Source organism: Mycteria americana, chromosome 8 (genome assembly GCF_035582795.1).
Source record: "Mycteria americana isolate JAX WOST 10 ecotype Jacksonville Zoo and Gardens chromosome 8, USCA_MyAme_1.0, whole genome shotgun sequence".
NCBI classification, from domain to species: Eukaryota; Metazoa; Chordata; class Aves; order Ciconiiformes; family Ciconiidae; genus Mycteria; species Mycteria americana.
Genome location: NC_134372.1, coordinates 18,006,353 through 18,019,130, shown reverse-complemented (window position 1 = coordinate 18,019,130; position 12,778 = coordinate 18,006,353). Strand labels below are relative to the sequence as shown.

Genomic DNA, 12,778 nt, shown 5'->3' with positions numbered 1-12,778 from the left:
AATGCAGACCAGCACTGCATAGTTCAGTGCTGTTTCATAAGCAGATGGAAGTACTTTTGTTTTAGAAGCTACTTTGGTTGCGCTATCTGTGGAATGGGCTTTTCACAAGCACATACTTTTGACAGGTAAATTAACACAGTGAATAATCACTCTTTTAAGGGCAGAAATTTAACTTGGCAGAGGTACCATTTTAAACTTGCTTCTGGGTCTAATTCTGGAAAGTACTGAACCCTGGAAGGTGTTGAGAAGTGCCTGACAGTTTACAGACCAAAAGTATGAAGACCCAAGTGAAGAAACACTCAGAGGCCCAAATGTTTCCTTGAATTTCCAACGTCAACATGAAGCTGTTGTGGTTGGACAGAGAAAAATAAGGGAGTTCCAGATGTTTATGTGGTGAGGGATTGTTTCTCTCGTAATCTAAGGAGGGTGATGCAATCATGAACGTACCCCCTTGCTAAGGAAAGTAACTGTGCGTATTTTTAATGCTCGCATACTGTCCCACCTTTCATTAAATCACTTCAGCCTTTTGGAGTTGTCTCCTTAAAGCCAAGCCCTTTGTGTCCAGGGGCGTACAGTGCCCTGCTGGCAGGTGTCTGCTCCAACACTCACAGATCTCAGTGAAGAAATGCAACTGTGAAGAACAAGTAGTTGATGATAACAAGAGTTACTATCCAAGCACACTTTTGGTTAGTGGGGCAGAAAATCCTGGTTTATATACACTGTGTCCCGCTGTATTACAGTATTTTGCATGTCTTGACCTGACTGAAACTGTTTATTTGTGCTTTTTAGTTCAAAGCTTAAAAATGAAATGTACAAAGATTCAACATAAGCAGGGAACAATTTTAAAGTACCAGAAAGAAAATAAATAAAAATAAGAGAAGGACATGGATTTTTGTCAAGTAGGACCTGATATAGCAAAGGTTTATAAGCCCTGAGCAGTTTTAACTTGGCTGGACAGTGTTGCTTTCTTCCCTGTCCTCAGCCCATTCCAAGTCTGTCCATGTCCCAGAAGTGGGGATGGTGTCAGAGAACCTGCTAAGGATGAACACCCCTCCCTGTGGTATTCCTCAGAAATACCAAAGCTCACTGCAAACCACATGAGCCAGGGAACCCTTCAACTACAACTGCCTGTGAATAAGTCTGTGCATAGCTTTTCCACAAGCACCTTCATTTATCACACTGTTTTTCATCACCTGATATTATTTGTAGAGTAATTCTGCTAAGGAAGCCTGGGCGTGCAGCTTGATTGTTGGCACTTAGTTCTATATGCTGATGCTGTAAATGTGAGCTGTCTTGTGTGGATGCCAAACGCTGGTCCATGCTCACGGAGGAGCCTAATGTTTTTCAAAGAGATCACTTAGGATCACAAATTCTAAATGTATTCTCTGAATGTTATCCAGTATTCACTGAAAACTCAGTTTCTTCAGAGTGTTTGACACTGAACTGCTGTTTTTGGATTAGTATCCTGGAATTAAAGGGGCAGAAATGCCAAAACCAAACATCCCTGGGAAAAGGAACTTTCACATCTAACACAGGCCAGCTCTAAATGCTTCTCTTTCTCTAGGTGTCTGCATGGTAAGTGCATGGTGGCCAATGTTGCTTACACCTGTAAGTGCATGGAGGGCTACACAGGCATGTACTGTGACAAGAAGAACAATTCCTCAAATCCCTGCAGGATTTTGAAATGCAACCACGGGCAGTGTAAAATTTCCGAGCATGGGGAACCCTACTGCGAATGCGATCCTAACTATAGTGGAGAACATTGTGACAGAGGTACGCTTGACCACAGAGCCCAGGATGCTGGTCTGCTGCATTTCTGGTTTACACCTTTGTTTTTACCTCTCTTCCATTTGACTTGTATTTGGGGGTAAATGGCAAATAGTAGAAAATAAAGCTAAGTCAGCCTCTGCAGAGCTATATAGGGAGAAGAAAACAACACAACAGCTGGCTAGCTACTAGCCGAACATATGGAAAGGGGGACATGCGTAGCAAAAGGTTTTATTTTAAAGGGTTTATTTTAAAGACACAGAGTGTCTCCTGAATCCTCAAGGTTTGCTGCTCCCAGGATTCTGGTGGGATGTTTAAAGGAGAGGTTGTTGTGAGGTTTGCCCTCAGCAAACAGTGATTAGTTAACTGCCATGCTGGGAAAGAAGGTCTTTCTTACCCTGCATACCAAGGGCTTTTGTAGATGACATGAGATCAGGAACTGGAAGGCAGGAGGTACTGCTCATCTGAAGTGGCAGTAAAGATTCTCAGCTTGCTCCCTCTGATGCAGCTGGGCAGGTTTCGTGGGGAATCCCACAGATCATGCTGGACTTTCCTACGAGGGCTGGGGCCCAACTCTTCTGCCCTGACCTGAAAAGACTCACTGGAAACTCACTGAGTTCTATCTTCATCCCTTCTGCCTTTTTTTGTTCTTGTACAGAAGAAAAGACCTGTCTTGTATTATTTTTATTTACGTTGTGCCTTTACTGTGAGTGAATGACAGACTTTCCAAATTATACACATATACAGCCTCACCAAAATGTGTCTGGCTGCTGCAAAGTGACTGCAGAACGGCACAGACATTTTCAGGTATCCCAGATTGCTAATGTCATGCAGAGCAGGCTGACCTTTGATCCTGAGAAGTAGACATAGTAAAACTAATTCATATTTTGCAGGAGTGTTGCAGGATTCAACACTCAGCATTCATTACAGCACTTCCAGAACTGCTGATCAAAGCCAGCAGGCCTGCTTGGCCTCTGCCTTGTGCCGGATATTACACATTTGTGTAACACAAGCTCTGTTTTGATGGCAGGTTACAAAGCAGTAAAAGATTAAGGTCCTGCTCATGCCATCTGTTTGCCTTGAATATCATTATGTGTACAGGGCTGTCTACTGATGTTTGGGGAATATCTGGCAAAACAGTTACCAACTTTTTTTTTCCTTTACATCTCTGTTGTCTACCAGAGAATCTCTGCCAAGGAGAGATAATTCGAGAAGTCGTCCGTAAGCAGCAGGGCTACACATCGTGTGCCACTGCCTCGAAAGTACCCCACCTGGAATGCCACGGCAGCTGTGGCAACGGGCAGTGCTGTGTTCCTCTCCGGAGCAAGAGGCGGAAATACTTCTTCCAGTGCGTGGATGGCTCCACCTTCACGGAAGAACTGGAGAGACATGTGGAATGCGGCTGCTCAAAATGCGTATAAGCCATTCTCCAGTCTCTTGCCACTTTAATCAACTCAGAAGCGCTATCAAAATGGGACCTATTTACTTTCAGAGTGAAGAAGAAGAAAAGAATTATTAAGTATATTGTAAAATAAACAAAAAATAGAACTTATTTTTATTATGGAAAGTGACTATTTTCATCTTTTATTATATAAAGTATCACACCACTTTGGGTATATGTATCATATAGTGAGTTATTTTTACCATGAAACTTTTTTAACAGTTGTAAGAAAAAAAAATTCAAAAGTTAAAAGCTAAAAAAAAAAAAAATAAAGAAAACATAGCCTAACAGGAGAAATGTGGGGGTGACTTTATATATATGCACAATGAACAAATGTAAAGGTGTTCCAAGGACCTGCCACAGAACTGATACGGGCTGAAGAAATCTCCGAGGCTCTGGGTGGGTCTCCTAAGAGAGCGGATCCCCATGACTGACAGCCATCTCGCCTGCTCAGGCACCCTGAGAAAGCCTCCCCCTCGGTCCCTTGCTCTGCCTAACACTGCCGACGCTGTTTTATTCCTGTACAGTGGCTCCGCTTGCTGTTCTTGAACTGGTTCCCCATAGCACGTAGGCACTGCCATAGCTTGAGGCTAACTACATTATTTGACTATTGTAATACTATAATACATTTTTTGCTGTGTATGTTGTATTTATCTGTGTTCACATTATATTCTTCAGCAACTGTATCTATAGAGCACAGGCAGCTTTATCCAAAAGAAGGGGACGAAGGGAAAGGAAGTGGGGAAATATATGTTGCTTTGGGAAATTTGGGGGCAAAATGTGAAATAAATGCTAAGTAATGCCTAATAAATGACATAGTACTTTTGTGTAAACTCCTCAGCTATGTTATTTCCCAAGTTTGTGCCTTCTTGCTCCCAGCCTTGAGCCCTTTTTTGTATATGAAATATAAGGAATGCACTGCTATATAGTTTGTCACGCCTTGACACTTTAACTTGCGAAGGTTGTAAAGAGCATGAAAATATTGCAGGTGCTGGAACGTACCTGCAACATAATGGCTTTTACTCCCACTGTCACTTGAGCTATGGGTGTAAGCTGGGCTGTAGCTGCCTGTTCATCCACGCTCTGGCACCGAGCAGTTGGGTACTTTTCCACAGCTTTTTAAACGAGCAGAAGTTGCACTATATCCTGTGAAGGTATTCAGCCGACGTTTGTCCACCTTAGCAGCACTCTCTTCTCTGCACAAGGAGAGACGTCACAGCTCCATCCCATCCTGTTCTTGTGTTTGGTGCAGATTGACGAATTCAGCCAAAGCTTTTCCATCTGCACTGCTTTGTATCCTGCACTTGTGTCTCCCAAAGGACTCCAATTAACTTTAGCTGTGTCCAGAGCAAATGCTGAATAGGAAATGGAAACCAATGCAGGGATAAATTCTCACTGTGAATGTGAGGCAAAAATAGACTCTGGGAGTGAGTTTGATTTTTGGAGGGTTTTTGGCAGGGCTACCTTTCAGGGTCAGTAAGTACGTGCAAAGAGTACCATGGATACCTTGAAGTTTCTCTTACTGTAAGTTTCAAACATCCCCATCAACAACTGTTCCATTATCAGTGTAATTTCTTTCTTTCCCTAATATAGCAAATATTATGGTCCTTTCTTCAATTTCTCTTTCTCTGAGAGAGGTCAAGTCAGAGATGACTCCTAGCAGCTATAAGCTCCTTTTGGGAATGCTTGCTGGTCTCACCAGAGTTCAGATCAGGGGCTTCAGCAAAAGATGAGTAGGAAAGTTGAATCAAGTAAACAGGGCTTTTGTTTGACTGGGGCTTTGGAAAGATGCACAGAATGCAACCCTGCCATGACAAGCATACATGTTTATTTCCCATTAAAGAAAAGTGACCATCTAGCTATCATGCAACCAGAAAGCTCTAACATGCTTAGCATTCTTCTGCTACGTCAATCTCTCCTTAACTGCACCAGTTCATTCATACTTCTTTGTTACTACCAGAGCAACTTGAGCAGAAGGGACATAACCAATATAATAGCCGTCTCACAAAATAAATATCAGTATGTGGAGCCTGCAATCAGTGAAACATAAAACAATCACTAGTTAATGTGCCAAACTGTGATTGAAACAGTACAGCTCAAGAGCCAGCGAAAAACTAACCCTGGTTGCAAGTACTATGGGCGGCTTTATATTTTGAATATAACGTCAGAAGCTCATAGCAGCTGGAGTTTGTGGTGTACGACAAAAATCACCCAAACCCACAACATACAGGTTTTAAAAATTCGTGCACGTAACTGCAGACACTTGTGCAAATATGTGCCTGGCACACCACTACCCTTGTTTCATTCCTGCTTAAACCACTTCAACTTCTAAAGAAGCAGCTGCTACAGTGCCAGGCAGAAGAAACCCAGACTGAGCAGTGGCTTACAAGCCCTCCATGTGTTCTACTGCAGGATTTGTAGCCACTGGACTGCCAAGGCCTGCAGAAACAAGGCCTGCAACAACCTCTTGAACACCACCCAAAACTGTGTTCACTTTGTCCCTTGAGCAGCAATGTGTACGAGAAAGAACATGACATTTACTCGTTGCCTCGCACCTGCTGGAGGGTGCTTTAAAAGGAATGACCTTGACTGGCAAGGCAAAAGCCATCAACATCTTGTTAACACATCACTCTGGGATTTATTTAAGCAAAGCCTTGCAGCAAAGTGACCAGCAAAAACTCAGCAAGGCTGGCCCTGTTCCTGGCCCTTTTCTGTCATGGCACTTCAATGTTAAGCATTGGGATAAAGAACTAAGAATATCTATTTTGTAATCAAATGATGCAATTTTGTATGCTTTTAGGCAGCACTTGCCATTGGATAGTGATGCTTTATGTCAATGATTCTCTGACTTGCTACAGCATTATTTTATGTTAAGAAGAAAATAAAAAGCATTCAGATGTGCCAAAAATGTGAGGTTAACTGAAGTGTAATTAGCTCTGAAAGTTCCTCTGTAACCTGCCTAATGTTACAATAGATTTCAGGAACTGCGGGTACAATAGTAGTTCTTACCTCTATAAAGTTTTAATATAAAGTGAAGAAAGATGCTTACCCTTAAAAAATGGCAATGCAGACTGGTGTGAACTGATGTATTTTATTAATAGATTCTCATTGTGATGTAAGTTTAAATAAATTGTTGGGTTATGGAAGACTGTAACATACCTTGTGATGCAGATTATTTCTATGTGTATTCGAGGTGTTGAGTCTGACCTTTTAGAGCATGTGTGGTAGCTCATGGAAGATGATGGGGGAACTACACGTTCCTCTCGTCAGAGGATCTAGTCAGAGAATGGCTGTAGTTAAATGTAGTATGAACAGTGGTTACATATTTTTATGGCATCACAACCTAATCTTTTAGGAGTCTTACACGCACAGATGAATTAAGCCACATAGTTTTTGAGCCTGGGCATTTTCTTCAATGAAATACTTTATTTGCTGCTTTTTTTTTTTTTTAAACTGTTTGAGAAAGGCCTGCAGCAAAAATACACTCATTAACTAATGGTAGAATAAATTAAGAAATATTGGAAATTGGGGTCAGAGGAGGTCTGACTGAGGAAATGGAAGTCACACAGCCAACAGGGATCTTGTGATGTCCTGACACACGTATATTGCAAATTTTCTGCCACACTTCTGTAGCCAATTATTATTGTGACCCAGATGTAACAGACCTCCTCTGTTCATTGCATTCCAGCCTTGGCATAGAATAAAACGAAGCTCTCGCTTAGTCCTCAGCCTTTCTTCACCCATGGCCTTGTGTAATACTCACATATTGCTAATTATGCTTCAGACTACAGCCCTTAGAGTTGCCTTTGCCATTCCATGCAAAACTGGTGACAGCACTCAGCCAATAAAAGCACTCAACCTTAATGAGCATCATTAAGCCTGAACTATGAAGGTTAATTATATAATTGTAGCAGATGGTAGCATTTTCACCTAAAGCAAATCCAGCTGAGACCACTAAAAAAGCTAGCAGGAACGGTTCAAAAATTTTTAGGTACTGGCTGAAGTAACTGGTTTGCACAACAGTTATTTGTCTTGCTCGTGGCTTTGCAGCGCACAGGTTCCTCAGTGAGCGCTCAAGCAACCCCAGCCCAAGGATAAAATGCTCGTTTGTGCTTCTGCTTGCAGTGCTCCAGGTGTCACTTTTTGGCCATTGGTCTGTAGCAAACAATGCCGAGAAACTGTCTATCCCGTATTCCTTTACCTTTGTTTTTTCTAGTTGGCAGGGAATAGTTAGATGGTGTTGCTGTTTGCAGGGTGTTTGGCTGTGGGTTTTGCGTTGTTCTCTAGGGGTCCTGTCACTTCTGGTCTCTGTGACCTCTTTTACGAGTTACCTCCCAATTCGTACTTCAGCTTACACAAGACAGCCTCACAGTTCAGTGGGCCAGACAGGCGGAATTGGCTTAGTTTTGCCAAGCCCAAGGTGCTCTTGAGTAATCCCTTTGGCTTAAGGCCCAGCAAGATGTCAGACTGGATCACTGGGTGGCAAGTCCAGTATTGTTCTGTGTGTGAGCTGAGCCAGAATGTTTTCCAGGATGTGCCCTATAGCTTTCGAGGACAGTTGAGGTGAACGTCAAATGAGGTGCCCCAAACAGGCCCTTGGGCCCCACTGCTGAAAGCAGGACGGGAGCCCAGAGGCGGTACTGCCAGCCACCGGTAGGAGCCACTGGTAGGTTCTGTGGCACACACCTGCATCCTTCAGCTCTGCGAGCCAAGACCCAGCGCTGATCTACCCTCATGCTGCCACCACAGTCTCTGCCCCCCGCCGGAGCCTGACCCTGATGCCCTGACCCAGCAGGCCCTGCTGGGATGGCCACTGCCACCCGTGTCGGGGTCCCCAGGCAAGTCACTTCCCCCACTTGAGGGTGCTCTGTCCCCCTCCCGCTCCCAGGCTTGCTGTCGCTTGTTTCCTCACCTGGAGGTATGGTTATTTAAAACACGAAGAGCGCGGACAAACGCCACGGCCAGGGCAGCCCCCCCAACCCGCTCCGGCGCGCGGCGCGGCGCGGCGCTGCGCGGGGTCCGCCAGCAGGTGGCGCCGCACGGCGCGGCCCTTCTCGCTCAGCTCGGCGGAGTGTCTAGAGCGGGGCGGGGCGGGGCGGGGCGGAATGGAATGGAATGGAATGGAATGGAATGGAATGGAATGGAATGGGATAAAATGGAATGGAATGGAATAGGATAGAATGGAATAGAATGGAATGGAATAGAATAGGATAGGATGGAATGGAATAGAATGGAATGGAATGGAATAGGATAGAATGGAATGGCATAGAATGGAATAGCCTAGATTATTTCATTTGGAAGGGGCCTACAACGACCATCTAGTCCAACTGCCTGAGCAATTCCGGGCTGACCAAGTTAGAGCATGTTGTTAAGGGCATTGTCCAAGTGCCTCAAACACTGACAGGCTTGGGGCACTGACCACCTCTCTAGGAAGCCTGCTCCAGTGCTTGACCACCCTCTCGGTAAAGAAATGCTTCCTTGTGTCCAGTCTAAACCTCCCCTGGCGCAGCTTTGAACCACTCCCACACGTCCTGTCACTGGATACCAGAGAGAAGAGCTCAGCACCTCCCTCTCTGCTTCCCCTCCTCAGGATGCTGTGGAGAGCAATGAGGTCGCCCCTCAGCCTCCTTTTCTCCAGACTAGACAAGCCCAAAGTCCTTAGCCACTCGTCACAGGAGTGTATGTATATGTGATACATGGATCTTCTGGAGAGGTTTAAATAATAATTTCCTCAGGTTTTATTGACCCTGTGCTAAGAGCTTCCTAGTGTTGTTCACATTGGCCCTGTGAGGAAAGGAACCCCTCCTGTCCCCATGAGCTGCAACTTGGCAGGGGGTCACTGCCGTCAGGAGCCCACAGTTCACCACAGGAATCTGCAGGAACCAGCAGCAGGAGGATGACCCTGCCGAGCCCAGAGAGGGTGTGTGCGAGACTTGAGGGTGTCCAACACTTCTTCAGCACCAGGACACAGTAGGACGATGGCTCCATGTGCTGGCATACGGGGCAGCTGATGCCTAGGCACTGCGGTGCCCTCAGGACAGCATCATGACGGCAGCGTCATGAGGCTGCTGTTGATGGTTACCACCATTACTTCAGTGCTAGCACTTTATGGAATAACAACTGATTCTGCTATTTCTACCCTAATTCTGCTGCTGTTTGCTCACACACACTGAGGCATAAGCACTGCATGCCTGCAGAGTTTATTACCCAGCAGGGCTCTACTCCACTGCACTGGTAGGTGCACATGCCTGCAGCCTGTGACACCTCTTGTCTATGCAAGAAAGTGCAGCTGCCTCCCTGAGCACCTTCAGGCCTCAGAGAACCCTGCAGGCAGCAAGAAACTCCTCGGGCATGTAACAGAGCATATACACAGTGCAAGCAGTACTTATCATGAGGAAGCTTAAACTTAGACCATGACGCATAAGGGCATCCCATAGTCTCACAAGTAGGAGGAACAGAAGTTGCGGTGAGACTTGCATGGCTTTGCATCTTGTTCCTACATGATCTCTTGACCTTCTCCTTTCCCAGGGCTTCTGTGCTTTCAAAGTAAAGTGATGCTCAAGGTAGTCTGGAGATGACATTGCCTTCCCCTACTGTCTACGACTCTTGTCCCCATGGCACAAGGATTACTCCTTTTCTGTAAAAATAATCTTTTACAACTGTTGTGGCTTACCTGGGGAGGAAGAGTACACACCCTATCTCAGAGATGTGTGGAAGGGAGGAAAGAGTGTTAAAGGAGTCCTACAGGATCCAAGGCTTTTGTGCTCAGGGGATAGCTCAAAACTCAGAGAATCAGTCCATTACATTTTCAATGGTTCAGTCTTCCAGCTAATCTTCTACCAGCCACATTTAACCAGGCAGCTCCTCTGCTGTGCCTCACCTGCAGAGGACAGGTGAACCTGGACCCTGCGCCACTCCAGGCTGCCAGCCGTGCACTGCTATCCTGTGCTTCTGCAATAGTGCCTTTATCCTGCCCCACCACCTTGTCTCCAGTGCTGAGACCCAGATCCTGCACTAGCGCAGGGGATGAGTTTCTGCAAAGACAGAAAAAGCCAGAACTTGGGTACAGATTTCACCACTCCGGCAAAATGGCAAGAGGCTTTGGTCCAGCGCAGGGCTATTCCCTAGCCTCATACTTCGAAACTGTTTCATCTGAAACTTTAAAATATGGCAGAAGAAATAACACAAGGCAGCCAATAAACATGAAATTTTCACTTGAAATTTTTCACTTGAAAACATGAAATTTTCACAAAACTGAAATTTCGTGAAGTGACAGGCAACTGAAGCCACGGTCCTCCACTGAGAAGGGTTTTTAATGACAGGCAAATGACTCAGTCCTGCCTTAGACACTTTGCATGCAGAGCAAGGTTACAGGAACCAAATACCACAAGGTAATTTACATGGGGACTTTGCAGCACACAGATACTATCATGCTTTCACCTAGCCTGTGATAAGAGCATGCACAACAGGTAGTTACTATAGAGGAGCTTAAACTTCCTTAATTCTACGCCAGCATGTTTTGCATCTCTTAAACTGCCCTAGTTTCTTCTGGGTAAAGCACTCATTGAATTGTTGGGGTGGTGGGGTTTTTTGTTTGTTTTTTTTTTTTTTTTTTTACTCTGTAGAGGTAAATACCAAAGTATGGTTTAAGGCACTAAGATCCAGATAGATCCAGATAGACCAATAAATAAATGAGATTCTAATATAGCAACAAAACAATTTCTGTCTCGCCCCAAAACATCTTTGTAAGTAATACTGGTTTACAAAAAAAAGTCCTTGCCTTCAGGTGTATCATTCATACAGAATACTCTCACGTGGTTTCATCCCACACAGATACTGTATAGTACTTTGGTATAGTCAACAACTATCGCTTGGAATTGGTTATATAAATATATATCTATATTTATATAGCAGATCATACATTCACCTTCAGATTTCTTTATTCTTACTTATGGGATATTCAAAGCAGCGTCCTGGCTGACGTACAAATAACTGTGACCTAAAAGTGCTCGTAACCTATAAATCAACTTGGTCTGCAAATTAAGGAACGTTCTGATCCGCTCACAGGCCAAACTTCTAGTTTGAGCTAAACCTCTACTCTGAGACAGACTAACGATAGCTAGTTGAGCTTGGCTTGTTTTTTTCACATATTCTGTCTTAGCTGTGATGATGTTCATCTAAAGCATTTTACCTTCTTGTGAAGCAGTACTTAAACCGAACTTTCAGCTTTGCTGATCTTGTTTTTAACTGAACAGCCCTCAGTTCATTAATTACCATAGAGCCTTTTATTTATTCACATTTTTTTTACATAGGGAGATGAATTAATAAGGTTTGCTAGATAAATAGCTTAAAGTGGGCATCCAGTGTATTAAAATTCAGAACTTGCTTCTAAGAAACCCATGTACAAAATATCTATTTTTGTCCCTGACTGAAGTCAGAGGCTAGGAAAGCAACTAGCAAATCTGCATTGCTAGAAGGAGAGAATTAGAATTTCCTCATTGAAAGGCTGGGTCAGGAAGGTCTCTGACTGTGTCAAGAGAGCAGGAATTGGACAGCTGTCAGGCTGTAGACTAGGTTTTTCTTGGTTTTCTGGGTTGCATGTATGTTTATTACTGGCACTTCCCAGAGGTGGTATTTCATTTCCTCTAGAGTTAGAAGGTGTGTAGGAAACATAGTCAGAGTGCAGGCACTGGAAAAAAAATGCCTCAGGATTAAGGTACTGAAAAATCTCACTGCAGATCTGTTTTTTCCAACCCCACCAGAGATGCCTGCACAACACCGAATAGCTCATTTTACACAAAACATTCCACACTGCATAGTCTGGTGACGGGCAGGAAATTAAAGACTGTATCTTATGATCACAGTGTATATTTATGAACAGGCACAAGTTAACTTCCAGGTAGAAGCTAAATTCTTGCATTCCCTAATATGTATGTAAATGCTTGACTTTCTTTAAAATTTCAATAGTAAACTACATTGCAGTGAAAAACCGCAAAGCCACACCAAAATTTCCTCTCTTTAAGAATAACACATGGGAATTTCCACAATTACATGCAGCTTACAGGAAGAGAGAAGTTCTGCAGCCTTGTTAATACACTCTTAACTTCCTTTAAAGGACAAGAAGTAAACATTAAGAAGACTTCAGCGTAAGTTTTCCAAATACAGACATTTCAGAAAGGAAAGATGATAAATGGGAGATGGCATCCACATGAGAATTTCGGCTTTTTTTAATGTAAGATTCTGGATGAAAATGAAGAATAAATCCTTTTATGACAGGTTTTAGAATGACACCCAACAAAATACCAGTGCTCAAAGCAGATGCAGAGCCCCAAAATGAGGCATCTGGGCTCCCTTGTCGTGGACAAAGGTGGTCAGCGTGGGGAGCAAAGCTCTGCTGGACCTACTGAGCAGGAACTGAGGACAGGTCTACATCTGAAATCTTTCCTTGTAGCAGGGCTGTAAGCAAACACTGTCCTCTTCTGGGATCTGACATCCAAAATCCTTTCCTGAAGGAAGTTAGGGACCAGGACTAAGCAAAGGTCTTGGTATGGGGTAAAAGGTTTTTTGGTA

The 12,778-nt window shown here is 44.0% G+C and overlaps 2 protein-coding genes across 5 annotated transcripts in view; one reads left to right on the top strand and one right to left on the bottom strand.

Annotated features, from left to right (window-relative positions):
* The window catches only part of SLIT3 (slit guidance ligand 3), a 543,690-nt gene extending 540,371 nt beyond the window's left edge, over positions 1-3,319 (top strand). For all 4 annotated transcript variants that reach the window (XM_075509986.1, XM_075509985.1, XM_075509988.1 and 1 more), the window contains 2 exons: positions 1,565-1,773; positions 2,950-3,319. In XM_075509986.1, the coding sequence (XP_075366101.1) occupies positions 1,565-1,773; positions 2,950-3,188 (448 nt within the window). In that variant the 3' untranslated portion in view covers positions 3,189-3,319. The remainder of the gene's footprint in view (positions 1-1,564; positions 1,774-2,949) is intronic.
* A 5,012-nt stretch (positions 3,320-8,331) lies between these two features.
* Positions 8,332-12,778, bottom strand: part of LOC142413626 (uncharacterized) — a 6,152-nt gene continuing 1,705 nt past the window's right edge. The window contains exon 2 of the mRNA XM_075509934.1: positions 8,332-10,242. Within this exon, the coding sequence (XP_075366049.1) occupies positions 10,017-10,242 (226 nt within the window). The 3' untranslated portion in view covers positions 8,332-10,016. The remainder of the gene's footprint in view (positions 10,243-12,778) is intronic.